Source organism: Takifugu rubripes, chromosome 6 (assembly GCF_901000725.2).
Source record: "Takifugu rubripes chromosome 6, fTakRub1.2, whole genome shotgun sequence".
In the NCBI taxonomy this organism is placed as follows: Eukaryota; Metazoa; Chordata; class Actinopteri; order Tetraodontiformes; family Tetraodontidae; genus Takifugu; species Takifugu rubripes.
In genome coordinates, this window is record NC_042290.1 from 12826371 (window position 1) to 12850452 (window position 24082).

At 46.9% G+C, this 24082-nt stretch overlaps 1 protein-coding gene across 2 annotated transcripts; it reads left to right on the forward strand.

The window, feature by feature from the left end:
- Nucleotides 1–51: 51 nt before the first annotated feature.
- On the forward strand, nt 52–23094 carry bcr (BCR activator of RhoGEF and GTPase). 2 transcript variants are annotated; one of them, XM_029837836.1, is made up of 23 exons: nt 52–2159; nt 7765–7949; nt 9479–9583; nt 9691–9876; nt 10582–10689; nt 11518–11578; nt 11673–11725; nt 11834–11959; nt 12861–12982; nt 14469–14634; nt 14715–14834; nt 15885–15960; nt 16034–16138; nt 16425–16499; nt 16784–16881; nt 17112–17243; nt 18420–18479; nt 19057–19166; nt 19396–19535; nt 19932–20066; nt 20201–20306; nt 20992–21154; nt 21221–21310. In XM_029837836.1, the coding sequence occupies exons 1-23, from the start codon at nt 584–586 to the stop codon at nt 21308–21310; spliced, it is 4098 nt and encodes a 1365-aa protein (XP_029693696.1). In that variant the 5' UTR covers nt 52–583. The 2 variants fall into 2 exon arrangements, with proteins under 2 accessions (XP_029693696.1, XP_029693695.1); XM_029837835.1 differs by having other exon boundaries at nt 54–2159; nt 11834–11974; nt 21221–23094.
- The last annotated feature ends 988 nt before the right edge of the window (nt 23095–24082 follow it).

The following is a 24082-nucleotide window of genomic DNA, read 5'->3' on the forward strand; positions in this document are numbered from 1 at the left end:
AAGTGAAGATTTAAACTATTTATAAAAATTATCGAGAAGCGCCCATTTTTCTCTTCTGTCTCTTTAACTATCGGGATTGTGGCTCCGCCCACTCCAGCATCCTTCACCGTGTCATCATCTTCATCACTTCTGAAGAAGACTGGGATGAAGCTACGGAGGAGCGGAGAAAAACACGGCTCCGGAGGAAAATGGGATAACAAAGCGTGCCTGGGTCGGTAGAGCCGCTCATCCCGCAGCTCATCCCGCAGCGCGTCCCGCAGCGCGTCCCGCAGACACCGAAGCGGAGCCCCCGAGAACCGAAGCGGAGAGCTCCAGCCCGCTCTGCGGCCGTTCCCAGGCGAATTTCAGCAATCCGAATGATGTCATATCGTGGAAAAATGCGCGAGAGAGCAGCACGAGCATCCAGCTTCTGCTTCACAATGGGGGGCTTTGTTGCATCATCAGTCACGGAAAGTGTCGGCAATTAGACGGCGATCCTGCTGCTGAAGGCCCGCCACGAACACGGCCTCCCGCGGCCTTTGTTATCCTCAACCACAGATAAATTACGCGACCCAGACAACGCACACCAAGGACCAGGCGAACAATGGTGGAGCCCGTGGGATTTATGGAAGCGTGGAAGGCGCAATTCCCAGATTCTGAACCCCCCAAAATGGAGCTGCACTCCGTCGGAGACATCGAGCTGGAGCTGGAAAAGTGCAAAGGGTCCATTCGGCGCTTGGAGCAAGAGGTGAACAAGGAACGCTTTCGCATGATCTACCTGCAGACTCTCCTGGCCAAAGAACGAAAGAGCTACGACAAGCAGCGCTGGGGGTTCCGCAAGACGCCGCTGAACGAGGGGGTGGACCCTGCGGCAGTGCAGGGCGCGGAGTGCCCGTCCCATCAGCCCATTATGCAGGAGACTGGAGCCGGAGGCTTTAGTGGGGACCGGAGTCGCTATCAAGCTCTGCCAGATGTGACCAGCAGGTCCAAACCAAGACCTCCACCAGCGAGGAAGTCCGCCTCCCATGGAGACAACCTGGAATCTGCTTTTGAGGGGCCCCACCAGGTTGAGTCTACATCATGTGATAACCTGGATGGTCTCTCACCATCCAAACAGAGAGGCACCGTTACCACCTCCCCTCGCAGACCCACCATCCACCCCCCAGAGTTTCCCCCAGACTCCAAGGACAAAATGGGAATGGGGCTTGGTGTGGCAGCCCTCAGGTCCAACTTTGAGAGAATCAAATGGGCCAATTCTCAAACGGGGGACACAGCGTGTAGCAAGGAAAAGCCTCCTCCGCCATTTTACCCTAACTTGGAATTCCACCATGACCGAAGCCTCGTCCGGGGAAATGAGCGGGATGTTCCTGAGAAGATTGGTAACCTGGGTACCCAGGCTCTGCAGATGGAGAGAAAGAGATCCCTGCATTCACTCCCAGGAAATCTGGCCACGGTGGCGGGGGAGCTCCGGGCCAGGGCAGTGTTCCGAGGGCGGTCTACAGAGAGCACCTGTGGATACGAGGCAGAATATGAAGATGGGGAACCCAACCAACGGCATTCTGGAAAAACCAATGGCAGCAAACCTCCACCACCTCCATGGCAGCCCTCTGAGTTCCAGGCCTATTCCAGCGTCTATGTCGGTGGGGTAATGATGGGTGAAGGTGGTGGTGGAGGAGATGGCAGAGGAGGTGGTGGAGGGACAGGGAGCAGTGATGATCATCTCCTGACCTGGCCTCGCCGTTCTTACTCCCCTGGTAGCTTTGAAGATGTTGGTGGTGGTGGTGGTGGTGGCGGCGGCGGCGGCGGCGGCGGCGGCGGCTATACACCAGACTGCAGTTCCAACGAGAACCTGACATCCAGCGAGGAGGATTTCTCATCAGGCCAGTCCAGCCATGTGTCACCAAGTCCCACCACGGCCTTCCGCCGGCCTTTCAGAGAGAAGAGCCGCTCACCGTCCCAAAACTCTCAGAATTCTCAGCACTCCTTTGACAGCAGCAGTCCACCAACACCACAGTCTCAGAAGAGGCACCACCGGCAGCAGGGGGGTCAGGTCGTCATGTCTGAGGCCACCATTGTCAGTGTCCGCAAGACTGGACAGATCTGGCCCCCTCCTGCCCACCATGACCTTTTGCCCCATGGAAGGACGTCTCATGACAACAGTTTCCATGGAGACCATCTGGGTGAGTTTTGTTGTGGGGCTGAGAAGGTAGGTTGGAGGTTACACTGAAGTTCAACCAGCAGAAAGAGAAACCTCTAAACTGACTGCTGTATTTATCCGTGACTGTGGTTCTGGATTTTGGCTTTGTTCCAGATTAGGTGGCTGCGTTTGTGGTTTTGTGTCTCCGCTAAACCCAAAAACATGTTGTCAGAACTTTGCTGCTTGTTCAGTCTGCTGAGGAATTCAACTGATCACATTATCAATAGAGGCATTACAGACTGACAAATGGCTTAATTTATATTAGCAGAAGAGTGTGTGTGTGTGTGTGTGTGTGTGTGTGTGTGTGTGTGTCTGTGTGTGTGTGTCTGTATGAATGCATGAATATCCCAGCTGTTGTGAGGATTAATTCTGCTGTCTTTGTCTGTGTTGGTGACATCATCAGGAGTGAAATGTGTGTCGGACTCCCTGCTGAGTGTCATGCTTTTAAAACTCGGCAGACTTGAAGCTGGTTTAGTCTTAACCAACCAGCTGGTTTAGTCTTTAGGTTAGTTGGCTGCTTATTCAGCCAGAGCCATGAGCAGTTGGCGACAGGTTGGGTGTTTTGATTACTAATTATCTTGCTTATTTGTAAGATAACTGTGTTCCAGTTTCTCTAGAAATAGTTTAGATTTAGCAACAGCCTTTATGAAGACGTCTTCTGATCATTTTCACCCTGAAAACTCCTCATTCACTTCAAATCAAATCAAATCAATCTTTATTTATATAGCGTCTTATACAATCAAAATTGTTTCAAGGCGCTTTCCAGAATCCCAGGGCCTGACCCGAGACCAGCAACAGTGGCAGGAAAAACTCCCCTTTAACAGGAAGAAACCTGGAGCAGGACCAGGCTCATGTAGGGGGACCCTCCTGCTGATGGGGGGGGGGGGGGGGGGGGGTGGAGAGGAGGGGAGAGGAGAGGAGAGGAGAGGAGAGGGGTAGAGGAGGGGAGGGGAGAGGAGAGGAGGAGGGGAGGAGAGGAGAGGACAGGACAGGACAGGACAGGACAGGAGGAGAGGACAGGAGGAGAGGAGACAAGAGGAGAGGAGGGGAGGGGAGGGGAGAGGAGAGGAGAGGAGAGGAGAGGAGAGGAGAGGAGAGGAGGGGAGAGGAGGGGAGAGGAGAGGGGTAGAGGAGGAGAGGAGAGGAGAGGACAGGACAGGACAGGACAGGACAGGACAGGAGGAGAGGAGAGGAGAGGAGAGGAGAGGAGAGGAGGGGAGGGGAGGGGAGGGGAGAGGAGAGGAGAGGAGAGGAGAGGAGAGGAGAGGAGAGGAGAGGAGAGGAGAGGAGAGGAGAGGGGTAGAGGAGAGGAGGGGAGAGGGAGAGGGGAGGGGTAGGGGAGAGGAGAGGAGAGGGGTAGAGGAGGAGGGGAGGGGAGGGGTAGAGGAGGGGAGGGGAGAGGAGAGGGGTAGAGGAGAGGAGAGGAGGGGAGAGGAGGAGGGGAGAGGAGGGGAGGGGAGAGGAGGAGAGGAGGGGGAAGAGGAGAGGGAAGAGGAGGGGAGAAGGAGAGGAGAAGGAGGGGGAAGAGGAGAGGGAAGAGGAGAGGAGGGGAGGGGAGGGGGAAGAGGAGAGGGAAGAGGAGGGGAGGGGAGAAGGAGAAGGAGGGGGAAAAGGAGAGGAGAGGGAGAGGAGGAGGGGAGAGTAGGGGAGAGGAGAGCAAAGGAGAGGAGGGGGAAGAGGAGAGGGAAGAGGAGGGGAGAGGAGTAGGGGAGAGGAGAGGAAAGGAGAGGAGGGGGAAGAGGAGAGGGAAGAGGAGGGGAGAGGAGTAGGGGAGAGGAGAGGAAAGGAGAGGAGAGGGAAGAGGAGAGGAGAGGAGGGGGAAGAGGAGAGGGAAGAGGAGAGGAGGGGAGAAGAGGAGGGGGGAGAGGAGAGGAGGGGAGAGGGAGAAGGAGAGGAGGGGAGGAGAGGAGGGGAGGGGGAAGAGGAGAGGAGGGGGAGGGGAGAAGGAGAAGGAGGGGGAAGAGGAGAGGAGAGGAGAGGAAACCATGACCCAGTGGAGTGACAGAGGCCTGTCAGGTGATCATGGTTCTGGACCCCGGCAGCCTCGGCCTATAGCAGCACAGCTAAGATGTGACCTAACGATTAGACGACCCCCTAAGTATGATAATCTGTCTGTCTATGATAGTAACTGGAACTACTGAATTAGTAACAATAAGCTTTTTCAAAGAGGAAGGTTTTAAGTTTGATCTTAAAATAGCGATGGAGTCAGCCTCCCGTACCTGGACAGGGAGCTGGTTCCATAGCAGGGGGGCCTGGACAGGGAGCTGGTTCCATAGCAGGGGGGGCCTGGACAGGGAGCTGGTTCCATAGCAGGGGGGGCCTGGACAGGGAGCTGGTTCCATAGCAGGGGGGCCTGGTAGCTAAATGCTCGGCCCCCCATTCTACTCCTAGAAACTCTGGGAACCACAAGTAGACCAGCATTCTGAGAGCGGAGCGGTCTATTGGGCTGGTAAGGTGTCACTAGCTCCTCCAGGTAGGATGGAGCTAGGCCTCTGAGGACCTTGTAGGTCAAAAGAAGGGTTTTAAAAATGATTCTAAATTTAACGGGCAGCCAATGAAGCGACGCCAGTACAGGAGTCATGTGACCTCTGTGGTCAGTACCTGTCAGAACTCTGGCTGCAGCATTTTGGATCAACTGGAGGCTTCTTAAAGAGTTGTTTGGACACCCTGATAATAAGGAGTTACAGTAGTCCAGCCTGGAAGGAACAAAAGAATGAATTAACTTTTCAGCATCATGGTGGGTCAGTAGCTTCCTGATCTTTCTGATGTTCCTCAGGTGGAAAAAGGCACTTCTAGAGACTAATTTAATGTGTGAGTTGAAGGAGAGATTTTGGTCAAAAGTTACTCCTCGATTCCTCACAGAGAGACTAGATGTTAATGAGATACCATCTAGAGTGATCATGTGATCTAATCTGTCCCTGAGAGGTTCAGGACCAAACACCATGACCTCAGTTTTTCCTGGGTTAAGGAGGAGGAAATTTGAAGACATCCAGGACTTTATGTCTTTAAGACAGGTCTGGAGCTTCACTAACTTCTCTGTCTCTTCTGGTTTCATGGATAAATAAAGCTGAGTGTCATCGGCATAACAATGAAAATTTATCCCATGCTGCCGAATAATGTTCCCTAAGGGGAGCGTGAACAAGGTGAAGAGGATTGGTCCAAGTACAGAACCTTGAGGAACGCCATGGCTAACCCCACTTCTGTTGTCACCTCTTTCAACTTACTGATTTTCTATTGGATCCACCTTCAAAATGATTTGTTGTGAAATATTGAGGAACGTGGCCACAGAGATGAGCCGTTGATTTTATCACCCAAACAGGTTCACTGGTCACCTGGTTCTCCCTCCTGTCTACCCTGCTCCTTTAATAATTAACTATCCTTGGAGGGAAACTCAGGAAAATATCAATTTCAGTGGCTCAATACCAAACATCTGCTTGACTGCTTCACCTTGAGCCTCAATGTGAACAGAGAAATAACTGCAAGTGTTGCCAAGTTGAAACAGTCATCTGGTGTCCCAGGATCCAGCGGGGTTAGGGTTTTGTGTTTTCAGTCTGATCCTTTGAGACGCTAACGAGACGTGGACATCAGTTCAATAAAGCAGCGTTCAACCAAATGATTATAATAACCCTGAATAAGAGGAGAGATGGGGAGGAAGTGTGGGACAGCAGGTGTCCCATGGGTTCAAGAGCATAAAAACAGAAGAATTTAAAATGAAAGTTGCAAAATCACAGTAAGGGCAAAGCAGTCAGTTATCCATAAAAGAAGTGGACATGAAAGTGCAAAGGTCACAGAAAATATGCAAGTTGTGATGTGACTGGATGTGTTGGTGTATTTGGCTCAGTAGAGAATAACCCCCTAACACCAAACCCTCACCTTAACCCTCACCCTTACCCCTCATCTTCACCCTAACCCCTAACCCTTCACCCTAACCCCTCATCTTCACCCTAACCCCTAACCCTTCACCCTAACCCCTCATCTTCACCCTAACCCTAACCCTAACCCCCTAACCCTTCACCTAACCCCTCATCTTCACCCTAACCCCTAACCCTTCACCCTAACCCCTCATCTTCACCTAACCCCTAACCCTTCACCCTAACCCCTCATCTTCACCCTAACCCTCACCCTAACCCCTCATCTTCACCCTAACCCCTCACCCTAACCCCTAACCCTTCACCCTAACCCCTCATCTTCACCCTAACCCCTAACCCTTCACCCTAACCCCTCATCTTCACCACAACCCTCACCCTAACCCCTCATCTTCACCCTAACCCCTCACCCTAACCCCTAACCCTTCACCCTAACCCCTCATCTTCACCCTAACCCTCACCCTCACCCTAACCCTAACCCTAACCCCCTAACCCTTCACCCTAACCCCTCATCTTCACCGTAACCCCTAACCCTTCACCCTAACCCCTCATCTTCACCCTAACCCCTCATCTTCACCCTAACCCTCACCCTCACCCTAACCCTAACCCTAACCCTAACCCTAACCCCTCATCTTCACCCTAACCCCTAACCCTTCACCCTAACCCCTCATCTTCACCCTAACCCCTAACCCTTCACCCTAACCCCTCATCTTCACCCTAACCCTCACCCTAACCCCTCATCTTCACCCTAACCCTCACCCTAACCCCTCATCTTCACCCTAACCCTCACCCTAACCCCTCATCTTCACCCTAACCCCTCACCCTAACCCCTAACCCTTCACCCTAACCCCTCATCTTCACCCTAACCCCTAACCCTAACCCCTCATCTTCACCCTAACCCCCTAACCCTTCAGCCTAACCCCTCATCTTCACCCTAACCCCTCATCTTCACCCTAACCCTAACCCTTCACCCTAACCCCTCATCTTCACCCTAACCCTAACCCTAACCCCTGACCCTAACCCTAACCCTGACCCTCTAACCCTCACCCTAACCCCTAACCCTAACCCTAACCCCTCATCTTCACCCTAACCCCTCATCTTCACCCTAACCCCTAACCCTTCACCCTAACCCCTCATCTTCACCCTAACCCTCACCCTAACCCCTAACCCTAACCCTAACCCCTCATCTTCACCCTAACCCCTAACCCTTCACCCTAACCCCTCATCTTCACCCTAACCCTAACCCCTAACCCTGACCCTAACCCTAACCCTAACCCTGACCCTCTAACCCTCACCCTAACCCCTAACCCTAACCCTAACCCCTCATCTTCACCCTAACCCTAACCCCTAACCCTGACCCTAACCCTGACCCTAACCCTAACACAGCTTTCCACACCTATTTACCCCTTTTAGGCGCTCATCCCAACTGCTATTAGTGCTTCATAGTTGTACCATCAGTCTGTCCATTTTTATCCCTGGTTTTTCTCCATCAATCCTTTTTTCAAACGTGCACTCACATCGTCGTTGGCACGAAGACGCAGAGTCGCCCTATTTAGGACTCAGCAGGGATAATTGTGCTTCTCAATCCTTTTGTTGGATGTTTGGGAGGTTCTGAGTGTGTATCTGTGTGTTTTTAATCATCGGGTGGGAGTAAGGTTCTGTATGTTTGTTCACCCAATCCACAATATTTGGAGCTTTAATGTTCGGTTTATGTTGTCATAGATGCTCACTTCACCGGGACCCCCCCTTCCTACAACTACGATGCAGACCGCGCCGAAGAACAGCGACGCCACCACGACATCTTGCCCTTCATTGACGACTCGCCATCATCTTCGCCACACCTCAGTTCCAAGAGTCGCAGCAGTCGGGACACGTTGTCATCGGGCTCGTTCGAATCCTCCAAGTCGGTGAGAAGATGACTCAAATATCAATATCAAGCACAGATATGAATGAACTTTGACCCCAGTGCAATGCAGGAAGCGAGCACCTAACCTTCATTTGTACTTTAGGGTTGTTTTTCATTTTTCTATTTTCTGCTCCATTTTAAATCTGCTTTCCTCCAATAAAAGTTCTCCATCACTTCGATACGTGAAGGTTTTCAATTAACCTTTGTAAAGTTTAACATTTTTAAATGAGATTTCAAATAAAGAAATATGTTTCTGGTTTATTGATCAGAAACATCTACTAGATACCTACAGACAGACAAATGTAGAAAGCGAAAGTAAATGGGAGGTCTCATCCCCAAACCCTACCTCTGACCCCTAACATTAAACCCTAACCCCGAACTCTGACCCTTAACCCTAACCCTAACCTTGAACCCTAAATCATAAACCCTAACTTTGACCCCTAACCCTAAACCCTAACTCTGACCCCTAACTCCTAACCCCTAACTCTAAACCTAACCTTAAACCTGAAATCGTAAACCCTAACCCTAACACCTATACCCTAACCCTAACTCTAACCCTAACTCCTAATCCTAACCCCTCACCCTAACCCTAACCCTAACCCAACCCTAACCCCTAACCCCTAACCCCTAATCCTAACCGTAACCCTAACCCCTCACCCTAACCCTAACCTTCTAACCCCTCACCCTAACCCTAACCCCTAACCCTAACCTCACCCTAACCCCTAATCCTAACCCCTCACCCTAACCTCACCCTCACCTTCACCCTAACCCTAACCCTCTAACCCTAACCCTAACCCTCTAACCCTAACCCTCTAACCCTAACCCTCTAATCCTAACCCTAACCCTCTAACCCTAACCCTAACCCTAACCTCACCCTAACCCTCACCCTAATCCTAACCCTAACCCTCTAACCCTAACCCTCTTATCCTAACCCTAACCCTCTAACCCTAACCCTAACCCTAACCTCACCCTAACCCTCACCCTAATCCTAACCCTAACCCTCTAACCCTAACCCTCTTATCCTAACCCTAACCCTCTAACCCTCTAACCCTAACCCTAACCCTCTAACCCTAACCCTCTAACCCTAACCCTAACCCTCTAACCCTAACCCTCTTATCCTAACCCCTAACCCTCTAACCCTAACCCTCTAACCCTAACCCCTAACCCTCTAACCCTAACCCTAACCCTCTAACCCTAACCCTCTTATCCTAACCCTAACCCTCTAACCCTAACCCCTAACCCTCTAACCCTAACCCCTAACCCTCTAACCCTAACCCTAACCCTCTTATCCTAACCCTAACCCTCTAACCCTAACCCCTAACCCTCTAACCCTAGCACCAAAGACCTAAAAAAAAAAAGTTATCAGCTTTATAAAAGCACCACATCAAAATGAGCCGCCTTGTTGTCCAGAGGTGTGACGGGGCCAGCTGTCATCGAGGGCTGATTTGCAGTGAAGAAAAGGAATGTCTGGAATCTTTTTTGATGGAGAACTGTCAGTAATATTTGATCTTGCATATTTGTGTTTTCCAGACAGACTGTGACCCAGAGAAAGGTTTGGAGATGAGGAAGCGGGTCCTTTCAGGGATCCTGGTCACTGAAGAGACGTACCTTAGTCACCTAGAGGCTCTGCTCCTGGTCAGAACTCACACACACACACACACACACACACACACACACACACACACACACACACACACACACACCTTCAGTGATGTCACACTGCTTCATGTCATGTTCCTCAGCCCATGAAGCCTCTGAAGGCTGCAGCCACAACGTCTCAGCCTGTCCTCACTGTGGCCCAGATCGAAACCATCTTCTACAAAGTGCCTGAGCTTTATGAGATCCACAGAGAGTTCTATGATGGACTTCTGCCTCGCGTGCAACAGTGGAGCCATCACCAAAAAGTGGGAGATCTTTTCCAAAAAATGGTGAGATTCTATTCTGGATTTCCACCCCAGCAGAAGCTCCAGACTTCAGAGTTGAGCAGTGGTGTTTGGACGTGTGATTCGCGCACCTCCACGGGACCTTTGTGTGGTTATTAGTGTTGGGCTTGTACAGACACCTCGTCACAGCTTTCTTCTTGATCCTGAAACTACCAATGCTCTGCGAGATGTTCTCGGTGTTCATCTTCACTCTGCTGGACTCTTTCGGGGCCTTTTACTGCTCCTGGGCTCCTGGGCTCCACCTTGCCACTCTCCACGTGGGCCACCTTACAGTCCCCATAGTTCCTCACACTTCATCAGTGAGCCACTCTCATAGCTGGGTAGTGTAGCTGGGATACCTGACCAAAGGTTTCGGGGTTTGTTGTCTTCATGGCCACGGCTTCCTGACCGTGTGTATCCGCACTCTTGGGTCTTGACTGTCACCGGCTGGAAATGTAACACAAATGGTGACGCAGTTGGTTTTCTTCCAATGCTCAGATTTGACTTGTTCCAAGGCAAGAAGACTTTATTTGTATTCTCAGTTATGCTCAGTTATGCAAAGACAAAAGCTCCTGTTGGTCAGTGCAGTCTGTCAAAGATTTTGCAACCTTTTGGAAACTAGAATAAATATAAAGAGAAGGAATAAAAGGACTAATTGTAATGAGATAAAAAGTGCCGAAGATTGATCACCCTAATGTGTTTGTTTCTCAGGCCAGCCAGCTCGGGCTGTACCGAGCGTTCGTGGATAATTATGAAGCGGCCGTGGAGACGGCAGAGAAGTGCTGCCAGGCCAATTCCCAGTTTGCTGAAATCTCTGAGGTACGAGGACAGGAATGATCAAATCCATCCATTCACCCATTCATCCATCCATCAACCCCAACAGAACATGGCTGTGGCCCCAAGGAGATTTGAACCCAGAACCAAATTTGGGCCCAGATCACAGACAGGTAGCAGTTTTAACTTGGAGGAAACCTGCAGAAGAACCACAATATTCTGAGCAAAGAAAATCTTATTTGCATTAACTTTGTCACTAACAGTTTATATTCCTGAGCTTATTATTGGGGATTTCTTAAAGGGACAGAACACAATTATGATCAATAATGATTGATCAAGGAATGTAAAAGAAGCCCTCTTGAGGTCCAAAAGTTGGCCTCCATTTCATACGTTCCAGAAGAGAGGAAGGTACCAGGAGAGGCAGGTCCAACAAGCAGGTGGTGAGAGGAGAAGGTGGAGGAAAGTTAGTGAAGAACGGAGGAAGAGAGAGAGAAGTCCAGGCACACAGACGCTACGACTGTAGAATGTTTCAGAAATGACGGGATTTGTCATTGATAAATATCGGACAGGGTTAGCCCTAACCCTGATCCCTGTTTAAGAACTGGCTGAGTGTTTGGGTCATTACCCAGGAGATGTAAGATGGGGTTGGGGGCTGATAAAAGCTTCCATAGCTTCTTTGAAAATTCCAATGGGCTTTTTAAGGTTAGTCTCACTTCATTGATATGTTTTTACGTATTTTATGCTTAAGGAAAGACGAAATGTTGTTCACTAGAAAGCTCCATTTGATTCTCTCTTTATTTAATAGTCATTACTGATAAAGTGTCACTTATCTTCAGTCCTTTCATCCTGGAATCATCTCCCTCATCTTCACAGAATTTGAAGGTGAGGAGTCCAAAAGACTGCAAAGACCAAACAGCCAAAAAGTCTCTGGAGGGTCCGTCGTCCTACGTTTCAGCACTAATATTCATCAATATTGCAAATATTTGTCTTGATGACCTCTTTACATGTAATCATTGCTTCTGTTGCAGCTCTGTTGTATAAACCTGTGGACAGAGTCACTCGCAGTACTCTGGTTCTTCATGTACGTATTTACTCAGATGCCCTCAGAGAATCATCTGCAACTGCACAGACTCGGGAAAATAAAAGCTTGGGGAATATTTCATCTGCATTTATTCTCTGCTGTACCAAGGACCTGCTCAAGCACACTCCAAGCAGCCACCCAGACCACCCGCTCCTGCAAGACGCTCTGCGAATTTCCCAGAACTTCCTGTCCAGCATTAATGAGGAAACGGCACCACGACGCCAGCTGACAATGGTGAAGAAAGGAGAGGTTAGCCTTCACAATGGCCCCAACAACAATAAAACCTCTGCAGGTCCCATTAACAGAGTATATAATAAGAAGCACAATATAGAAGAAAGAACAGGAGCGAGAGCCCCAAAATCTGCTAGAAACACAATATTCACCAATGAGTTCACAGGACAACAGCCAGCATGTAGTTTTTCAGCAAATATTAAAGCCAACCCGTCTCCCCAGCTGGGAAGGAGCGGCAGACGACATCAATGATGCATCAACATGGTGTTCTACAAGGTTCTGAAGAGCTGTTATATCACGTCAAACAAAAAAGAGTCCAAGTAGTTACTCCACGTGACGTCATGGCCAAAAAACAGACTAAATTGTTAAGAGATGGAAGGATCTCTTTGGTGCGAACAGAACCGCAGTTGGTTCCATGTGAGTCCGTATTCGACACCAGGTCATTTATGACTTTGTGCAGATGTTTCAGTCTTGTCCAGATGCCGATAATGTGATGATTATTAGTATTATTATCATCAACAACCCTCCTGTGGGGCCCTCTTTCACAAATTTCCATGTTTCAAAATAGTAGTCAAACACTTTTGAATATAATGCTTTTTTAAATATAACTGTTAAAGAAAATACTACTAAAATAATGTTTAAATGGAAACAAATGTAATTAGCTGGTTCAGGTGTCCCTATTCTAAGAATATGAACAAGAGTCTCAGAATTAATTCAGCACGTTCCAAGGCCAGACGCAGCTCCATCTGGTGGCAGATGGTGGTACTGCACTTCTCATTATATAGTCTGACATCAGTCACAGAACAGCAGTTGTTCCTCAGGCATGACGTCATTGACAACCTAATCTAATGTCTGTCTCATCATTCTAAAAATAAGGCAAACAGAAACGTGTTTTCTGCTGCAGAGTCGACAGCTGCTGAAGGACAGTTTCATGGTGGAGATGGTGGAAGGAGCGAGGAAACTGAGGCATGTTTTCCTCTTCACTGACGTACTGCTCTGTGCAAAACTGAAGAAACAAATTGGAGGGTGAGTGACGGCAACAGTGCCGCCTTTATGTCGACTAAGTTCATTAAGATAAAAATGAATTCTGCCTTAAATCTATAAGGTCTTCCCTAATACATAGATCATCACAGTAGATGAGGAAAGGCTAAATAAACAAAGAAGACTGATAGCAGTTAAAGTCGGTTTTGGAATATTTATTCTTCCAAAACTGATGAGATCTTGTAGGAATAGATCTGTCACAAGGCACACCTCATTTTTTGTATTGCTTCAAAGGCTACAAGCATTACTAGCTTGTGTGCGACATGATGCATCTGGTATAATCACAATAATCCAAAAAATCCTGGCACAGTGCTTTTAACGCAGGGTCATCCTGTCAGTTACGACAGTGGCCTCGTATACCTGAAGACTTCCTTTCTGCTGGGAACCACAGCAATGTGAACCATTGGCTGGTCAGAAATAGGGTTAGGGTTGGGGTTAAAGCCTGGCCATGCACCTGTTTGCTGGGTTAGGGTTAGGGTTAAAGCCTGGCCATGCACCTGTTTGCTGGGTTAGGGTTAGGGTTTAAAGCCTGGCCATGCACCTGTTTGCTGGGTTAGGGTTAGGGTTAAAGCCTGGCCATGCACCTGTTTGCTGGGTTAGGGTTAGGGTTAAAGCCTGGCCATGCACCTGTTTGCTGGGTTAGGGTTAGGGTTAAAGCCTGGCCATGGACCTGTTTGCTGGGTTAGGGTTAGGGTTAAAGCCTGGCCATGGACCTGTTTGCTGGGTTAGGGTTAGGGTTAAAGCCTGGCCATGCACCTGTTTGCTGGGTTAGGGTTAGGGTTAAAGCCTGGCCATGGACCTGTTTGCTGGGTTAGGGTTAGGGTTAAAGCCTGGCCATGCACCTGTTTGCTGGGTTAGGGTTAGGGTTAAAGCCTGGCCATGCACCTGTTTGCTGGGTTAGGGTTAGGGTTAAAGCCTGGCCATGCACCTGTTTGCTGGGTTAGGGTTAGGGTTAAAGCCTGGCCATGCACCTGTTTGCTGGGTTAGGGTTAGGGTTAAAGCCTGGCCATGCACCTGTTTGCTGGGTTAGGGTTAGGGTTAAAGCCTGGCCATGCACCTGTTTGCTGGGTTAGGGTTAGGGTTAAAGCCTGGCCATGCACCTGTTTGCTGGGACGTCTCTGGAGTTTTGTCCACCTGACCACACCTGCAAAGCTACATAGAATTTAGGCCTCTCTTCACCAGAACTTCCGTGTTCTTTTGCCTTGGTGATGAGGTTCGTACCGAAGAAAGATCCAATTTTATGCTCCTGAGAAACATACAAGTGAACTTCAGTGTGAAAATTGTTGTTTATGCTTGTCAGAATTAGGAAAATGAACTTTAAACTACAGAGTAAACAAAGACAAACAAATCAGCAATTTCTCTTTTAGGTTATTTTTCTACAAATGAATGTAAAACTTTGATTCTTTTTTAAAATGTGGAACTTGCGATATTGTGCTGCCTTTTTCCCATCTTGCTCCTCCTTCCCTCACAGGAAGAACCAGCAGTATGACGCTAAGTGGTGCATCCCGCTAACAGAGCTCACCTTCCAGAGTCCTGAGGAGGTGGAGCCACTGACAGTTCCACAGGTACCAGATGAAGAGCTGGATGCCCTGAAGGTCAAGATATCACATATCCGCAGTGAAATCCAGAAAGAGAAGGTATTTTTCTGCACACACCATCTTTTTTTCATGTCTGCTGGGAACCTTGGAGATTTTCATGTGACATGTTGCCATTTCAGAGAGCCAATAAGGGTCCAAAAGTGATCGACCGTCTCAGGAAAAAGTTGTGTGAGCAGGAGTCTCTGCTGCTGCTCATGTCTCCCAGCATGCATCTGAGGGTCCACAACAAGAATGGCAAGGTATGCCTTTATTTTATTATTATTATTTTATTTAACCCTTATTTTACCAGGATAGTCCCATGGATAGTAACAATCTATTAAATTATAATAGATATAATATTATAAATATACACACACACACACACACACACACACACACACACACACACACACACACACATACATACATACATATATATGTGGATGTATCTATGTACTGTGTGTATGTGTGTGTATATATATATATATGTGTGTGTGCGTGTGTGTGTGTGTGTGTATATTTATTTTAATCAGAACTGTCAAATGATTAGTCACTGGGTATTTGTAGATTAATTATTAAAGTGTATGTGAAGTATACATATGTGAAGTCTGTGTATGTGAAGTTTGTTACAATCAGAATTGTTTCTAGACCCTCTCCAGGATCCCAGCAGGGCCTGACCCCCCAACAAGGAACAGGGGCAGGAAAAAGTCCCTTTTAACAGGAAGAAACCTGAAGCCTTTAGTTCCATTTGGGCTCTCTGATTACAGGAGAATGCCGAAACAGGAAACAAAGATAGGTTTCAAAGTGGAGAGTTTTGAAACCGTTGCCGTGACGTGCCAAGCTGGTTGTTTTCAGCGATTTCAGGCATGCGCACGACAGCTGATTTTGCATATGTGTAGAAGATTTTGACTTGCTTGTTCCTGCATTTTTTGAAGTTTTATAGTTCAAGGTTGCTCATCGAGGCAACTCCAGCTCGTCATCGGTCCATTGGAAAACTTGGTACCGGCCAATATAATCACTGTTGCTTTGAAAATGTTCAGTGGTTTGATCATGCGCTCCACACCTACGACGTCTAGTGTATCAACGCCACCTACTGGCTGCTGTGTGTAGTACAGCGTGAGATGGTCGTCTGCACAGTGGGAATTGTTTGGCGATGAATTCTGTCAGGAAGCAGATTTTGAAGGCCTGGCACGTGCTCGCTGTGGAACTGCTGCTTCGAGGGTGTTCTTCCTGTACTCAAAGACCCGTGACGGGACCTCGTGTGAAACCTGCTGTTCCTCCACTGATGAGGGTCCCTGTTTTGTGTTCAGAGTTACTGCTTCCTGATTTCCTCCGATTATGAGCGTGCTGAATGGCGGGACATGATCAAGGAGCAGCAGAAGAAATGTAAGTTTTCTGTGGGACGACAGTCTTCTTCATGCCTGGAAGTTCTTGTTGACAGTTGTCATCTTGTCTTCAGGTGTGAAACCAGCCTCACTGACGTCTGTGGAGCTGCAGATGTTGACCAACAACTGCGTCAAGCTGCAGAAAATCCACCGCATGCCGCTCAGCATCAGTCAAGAAGGTATTTCTGCAGGTGTAAAGGATCCTACGGTATATTTGTGATGCCCCCTAAAATTTCGTAATACGGCACAATTTGTCACCACAATTAATTGAACCTTCTTCAGAGAAAAATAACAGCGTTCAATCTTAAGTACAATCTTAAATTACAATTTTAATCAATTTGATCAATTCATTTTCTTCTTATCTGCTTGTCAATCACCAGTAAAGTGCTAACATGCTCTATAACAATCAGGAGACATGAATGGGACACACAGGATGTTTTTCACTCCAACACTCTGTGTCTCCAGAGGATGAATCTCCTGGTCTTTGTGGCTTCCTCAACGTCATCGTGCACTCTGCCTCCGGCCTGAAACACAGTCTCAGTGAGTCAAACTGCACAGCAGGACCAAAACCACTGCCAATCCTGCCAGACCCTAACCCTTTAGACACAATAGAAGAGAACCATGTTTTCAACACATGTCTGTATTGAAAATGACCCTGTCCAAAGTTTGTTGGAAGTAAGATCATGAATGTAGACATTATTTGGCATTTTAGCTTATTATTTGTTATCTTTGTGTAAGTTAAACATTAATAGCTGCTGGATTAGAGTTAGAGTTAGAGCCAACCTTCAGCCGGGTTCTTGCTAACACCATCTGCTCTCCATCAGATCTTTACTGCACATTAGAAGTGGATTCATTTGGATTCTTTTCAAATAAAGCCAAGACGAGAGTCTATCGATACACATCTGAACCCAAATGGAACGAGGTAACCAAGGATGCCAACACGAACAGTTAAAGCAAATGTACAACTGATGGATGGTGGAGAATTCTCAGTTTGTAGCTAGATCGTGTCGTGACTGGTTATAGACATACATATTTCTAATTTACCTTTCATTGGACAATTTATTTTTCACGCACTGATACATTTTTCAAAAATTGTATCGGTTACTTGTTTTGTATTCGCATCCAACCCTCTGGTGCTTTTATCTCCTCCAGGAGTTTGAGATCGAGCTAGAAGGTTCACAGACACTGCGACTCCTCTGCTACGAGAAGTCCTACAACAAAACTCGGCAGAATAGAGAAGATGGTGACAGTGCTGACCATATCATCGGAAGAGGACAGATCCCAGTAAGGCCTGATGATGTCACATTACAGATCCCAGTAAGGCCTGATGTCCCATGACTGGTCCCAGTAAGGTTCAGGGATGGCCCATATTTAAAAATAACATTCCACAAATATAGAAAAGAGAAATCAAAACAAAATATCTAACCCAAACATTTTTGTAAATTTTAAAGATGTTAAAAATGTACAAAGTCTTCCACCAATGCGGTCACATCTTTTCAGAGGGCTGATGTCAGAGGTCATTCCTGCTCTTTTCCACCACAGTACATTCATGATTAGGTTTCCATGGCAACTCAGCCTTTATAAAGCAACAGATATGCTGTGCCAACAACTGCTGTCATGGTCACAGTAGCTGCAGTTTTTCACACACACACACACACACACACACACACACCATTCCAAAGGTTGTGTTGTCCTTGAATAAATATTTTTTACAGTTCTTTTTTACAGTTTTACAGAAAACAACATTTAAATCTCAAGACCATTAAAATGCAGCTGCATCATCTGTGATTCTAACAGTTGCATTAGAACCCTAACCCTAACCCTGACCCTCTAACCCTAACCCTAACCCTGACCCTCTAACCCTAACCCTAACCCTTCACCCTAACCCTAACCCTCTAACCCTAACCCCTAACCCTCTAACCCTAACCCTGACCCTCTAACCCTAACCCTAACCCTAACCCTGACCCTCTAACCCTAACCCTAACCCTGACCCTCTAACCCTAACCCTAACCCTTCACCCTAACCCTAACCCTCTAACCCTAACCCCTAACCCTCTAACCCTAACCCTGACCCTCTAACCCTAACCCTAACCCTGACCCTCTAACCCTAACCCTTCACCCTAACCCTAACCCTAACCCCTAACCCCTAACCCTCTAACCCTAACCCTTCACCCTAACCCTAACCCTAACCCCTAACCCCTAACCCTCTAACCCTAACCCTGACCCTCTAACCCTAACCCTGACCCTCTAACCCTAACCCCCTAACCCTAACCCTGACCCTCTAACCCTAACCCTGACCCTCTAACCCTAACCCTAACCCTGACCCTCTAACCCTAACCCTGACCCTCTAACCCTAACCCTAACCCTGACCCTCTAACCCTAACCCTGACCCTCTAACCCTAACCCTAACCCTAACCCTGACCCTGTCTTCGTTAATCTTTATTATCTATTTATCCAACAGCTCAACCTTCAGATGCTACAGGGGAAAGACTGGCAGAGAATTGTGATTCCCATGAACGGGGTGAGTTAAGAACTGGACACCAACCCTAACCCTAACCAACCCTAACCCAAACGCTAACCCTAACCAACCCAAACCCTAACCAACCCTAACCTTAACCAACCCTAACCCTAACCAACCCCAAACCCAACCCAAACGCTAACCCTAACCAACCCAAACCCTAACCAACCCTAACCCTAACCAACCCTAACCAACCCAAACCCTAACCAACCACAACCCTAACCCACCCTAACCCTAACCAACCCTAAACCCTAACTAACCCTAATTAACCCTAACAACCATAACCCTAACCCTAACCAACCCTAACCCTAATTAACCTAAGTTGGATGTGTACAGAGGTAGCTAACCCAGTAAACTTTTTCAATGAAAAACATCTGAGTTCCTTATTTAAGAATTAATGTCCATTTCTAATGAGGTATGACATCATTTCGACCTTTGAAAATATTAACCCTAACCCTAACCCTAACCCTAAATTACATATTTCACGAAAACATTTTGAATCTTTCGCCTGTTTGAGTTTTCCTCGTTTTGTTTAAATTTGAATATAAAGCAAAGATGTTTTTTTTTTTTTAAACTTGAGATTGAAGTGAAGCTGTCCATGAAGTTCATCAGCCGAGAGTTCAGCCTGAAGAAGCTTCCCTCCAGCAAAGCCTCGGGCGTGTTTGGGGTGAAGATCTCCTCGGTCACCAAGTGAGTTATGGAACCACAGTTAGGGTTAGAAAATACAGCTTTTACATTATTAAAGAAGAAAGTAAGAATTCTGAAAGAAATGAGTGAATGTGGACTCTAATTTAATAGATTAAAATGCAAATTTGCTGCGAGACAAGGTTCTAACATGAGATCGAGGAAGTTTGACTTAATTATCTGAATCTTAATTAACAGTTTCCATTTTCTGACTGTTATCGTCCAACCGCTGCAGGCGGGAGCGCTCCAAGGTGCCCTACATCGTGCGTCAGTGTCTGGAGGAGATCGAGAGAAGGGGCATGGAGGAGGTGGGCATCTATCGCGTGTCAGGAGTTGCCACCGACATTCAGGCCCTGAAGACAGCGTTTGACACCAGTGAGTTCTCCGTGTATCCCGTCAAAGACTAAACGAAACTTTTCCATGTGAATGCTGAGCAGGAATGATGGGAAGACCTGAACCCTGACTGAATATTCACGAAAGCAGTGGTCCCCAACCACCAGATGGTCTTTATATTCCTCTTTGTAGCGTATCTGTAGCTTATTTTGAAGGGGTGTTTCAACGTTATCGTAGCCAGTAGGAGAGAGGAGCGCCTGGGAGTCTGTGTGGGCACACTTATCCGACAGTCCCCCCCCCCCCGGGCCACAGTACCGGTCCGGTGATGGAAAGGTTGGGGACCGCTGCTCGACAGGCATGAAGGAGGCAGCTTCTCTTTCCAGAGTTTCCCATCCAAGCCCAACACTGACTGATGGGACCTCCTGTGCTCCACCTCAGATCACAAAGATGTGTCGGTGATGATGAGCGAAATGGACGTCAACGCCATCGCCGGGACCTTGAAACTCTACTTTCGAGAGCTGCCGGAGCCGTTATTCACCGATGAGCTCTACCCAAACTTTGCAGGCGGCATCAGTGAGTTGAAATCTTTGAGCCATTCACTTCGTTATTTTTAAGGATAATTTAAAAGGGTAAAGAAAACAGCTGAAGAAGCTCAGAGTTTCAATCCTTGATGAACAATGATGATGATGAATGTTTTATTTGTGCAGCTTTGTCAGACAGCGTCGCCAAAGAGAGCTGCATGTTGAACCTGCTGCTGTCACTTCCTGAACCCAACCTGGTCACTTTCCTCTTCCTGCTGGATCACCTGAAGCGGTACACACACACACACACACACACACACACACTCACTCACTCACTCACTCACTCACTCACTCACTCACTCACTCACTCACTCTCACACACACACACACACACACTCTCACACACACACTCACACTCACTCACTCTCACACACACACACCCACACACTCACTCACTCTCACACACACACACTCACTCACTCACTCACTCTCACACACACACACTCACACACACACACACACACACACTCTCACACACACACACACACTCTCACAGACACACACACTCTCTCACACACTCTCGCACACACTCTCTCACACACTTGTTAGCAGTGTCACCAGACAGCAGGAAGGGTTTGGGTTCGATTCCCCTGGGGGTTGGGGACCTTTCTGAAATGGCTAAATGGAATTTTTTTTTTGGCCAGTTTTCTTTCAGTTGTACAGAAACACTTGAAGTTTTAATCGTTGTCAATATTTGTCTTTTTGTGGCAATAATCATTCTGACACTTTGGTGGTGACATACACCCATAAACTTGCTCTGGTCCAGTTGGACTTGATCCAGACCATAAAGTGATCAGATCATGGGCTAAAGTTAGCTTATATGTCCTTGGGCCATTCTCAAATCTCACAGTATTCAGGATTATATTAAAAGATTATATGAAAAGAATTGAACTGATGTTCAGATGTGTTGTCCTCAGGGTGGCAGAGAAGGAGAGCATCAATAAAATGTCTCTCCACAATCTGGCTACAGTGTTTGGGCCGACACTGCTGAGGCCATCAGAGAAGGACAGTAAGATTCCTGCCAATCCCACACAGGCAATTAACATGGGGGACAGCTGGTCCCTGGAGGTCATGGCACAGGTAAAGTTGGCCCCGTTTTTCCTGTTGTGCACACAATGTCTCTATAATGTCTGCTATTCTGCGCAGGTCCAGGTTTTGTTGTACTTCCTGCAGCTTGAGACCATTCCAACACCTGACAGTAAACGACAAAGCATCCTTTTCTCCACCGAAGTCTAGATCTACACGGGAACGGTGGATGCGCCGCAGCGACCCCTGGATCCAGTTGCCTGTTAGCCCAAAACACAATGTGTTGGGTCACTGATGCTTGTCCCGAAATTAGAACAAACACATCAGTCCTGGTTCTTCAGTAGATGTGATTTTGTCTCACAGATTAAACATTCCATTTTATCCTGTCAAGGAAAACTCACTTCCGTCTTTGTGAGAAAACAATACTTTCTTGTTCCAGGATGCCAAAACCTTTGTATATATCTTGTTTTCAGTGTCAACCGTCTCTATGTGGTAGACAGAGATGGCCAAACAGCAGGAAGCAATATTTTTTCTATCTGCTAAGTCCGCTATATTCCCATCTTTGCAGACGATGGCTTCTTATTTTAACAGGACTTTTTGCTAAATTCATTTTTGTCAGTTGTATGTACAGATATGAACAAACTCTGAAAGATCTTTCTTTAGGACTAATTCTAATCACTCTTGCTTTAATTTATTTCACAATGTTTTGCATTGTGAGCTGTGTATTTGTAGTCTTACCTGGACTTTCAGGTATGCAGAAGCAGGTTTATTTCTCCTAGGAACCCTGAAAGGAACCCAACCCAACTGCTGTAGAAGTCATGGATTCTTTAACTGCTGAGCAGGACATCCCATAATGTTGCCTAATGTAGACATTATGCAATGTTAAACACACATACATGTTGTCTGTATTGAGTGTTTAGATGTAGAGAGTGCTGCAATTTTAGAACTACTGAAGTGACCTGAAGTCCACTGAAGAACATATCTGCTCTTTTCATGAAGGAACATTATTTTGTTTCATCTTATTTCCTGTGCATTCAAAATAGGAGGGAATATTGTTCCTGTAACTGTTGTGCATCCTCTTAAACCTGAGCTGATTTTCAAAAGCTTTGTACATTTTATTGATCATAATTTAACATGCAGGCATGTTTCTGTGAGAGATTTGTCTTTATTTTTGTTGGTGCTAGGTTCCTTTCTCTTCAGTTTCTAGTGACTTTCTTATTCACAACAATGTGTCCAAAAAAGTTGGGGCATTTGGCGCATTGTAAATAAAAGCAATGCACATATTTTGCACAGCGAGGTAGCATCTGAAAAGGTTTCCGTTAGGGTTGTCAAAAAAAAACAGGTTTCAAATGGAAGCGTCGGTCTGAATGAAACACTGAAAAATGGGCAAAATACTAAAAAAAACCCATGAAGATAAGAGTAGTGGCAATGCTTGGAATTTCCGATATGATTAGGCATCTGAAGTTACAGGTGAGCAAAGAAATTCATTGAAATTTTCGGGCCCTTTGAAACAGTAATTCTGTGCTACCATCGCACTGAGAAGACCTGATTTGACCCCAGGTCACACTGAAAACGTGCCTGACAATAGTTTCATGTCCTCTCTGTCAGTTGAAACATTTCTATTTCGACGGAAATGTCACAAAAATGTCTTTCTCTGGAAGTTAGAGAGATTGTGAAAAGGCAAATTTGGACAGAAGAATAAGGTTTTTTCATCACAGATTCATACTTTAACACTCACTAAAAATCTCCCAAAAATCTGGGAAACAATGGTTTCATTGTTTTCATTATCTGACCTATTTCTGTTGTGCTATTTTCAATTAATTATGAAGTATCAATGTTTTGCGAATAAATTCTGTTTTTATTTTGGTTTACTGTTCCAACTCCTCGAGAAACAGCCGTGTGTTTCGTCCCAGCTGTTGTAAAAAGATGGTTAAAGACTAATTGTTCGTGCTGATATGGGAGGTAGAGTCAGACAGTAAAGTATCATTCATCCACTCATGTATCATTGTTCAAGTCATTCTGTCTGTCTCTTAGTGCCTGCACACCTTTACCTGAGCAGCCCGAACCCTAAACCCTTAATTTAAGGTCATTGTTTTAAATATTACATTGAAAAATAAGTAATAATTGTTTTGACTAAAATCTCAACACTTATAAATCTCTGGTCAAACGGCAGAAGTTCAAGTAGAAGATCGTCCACATTTGTAGTGTTAATGTGCAGACAGCCACCAGGGGGCAGTCACGATGTGTGAGCTGATGTGTGTGATGATGATGTAAGATGATGATGATGTGTGTGAGCTGATGTGTGTGAAGCCATTTCTAACCCTATCATGTTCACATTTGATCTGACCCTAACATTACCCTAACCTAACCCCTAACCCCAACCCTAACAATAATCCTAACCCTAACCCCTAACCCTAACAATAATCCTAACCCTAACCCCTAACCCTAACAATAATCCTAACCCCCTATCCCTAACCCCTAACCCTGACCCCCTAACCCCTAACCCTAACAATAATCCTAACCCTAACCCCTAACCTAACCCTAACCCTAACAATAACCCCCTATCCCTAACCCTAACAATAATCCTAACCCTAACCCCTAACCCCCTATCCCTAACCCTAACCCCCTAGCCCTAACCCTAACAATAATCCTAATCCTAACCCTAACAATAATCCTAACCCTAACCCCTATCCCCAACCCCTATCCCTAAACCCTAACCCCTATCCCTAACCCTAACCCTAACCCTAACGTAACCCCTATCCCTAACCCCTATCCCTAACCTAACCCCTATCCCTAACCCTAACCCCTAACCCCTAACCCTAACCCCTATCCCTAACCCCTATCCCTAACCCTAACCCCTAACCCTAACCCCCTAACCCTAACCTAACCCCTATCCCTATCCCTAACCCTAACCTAACCCCTATCCCTAACCCCTAACCCCCTAACCCTAACCCCTAACCCCTATCCCTAACCTAACCCCTA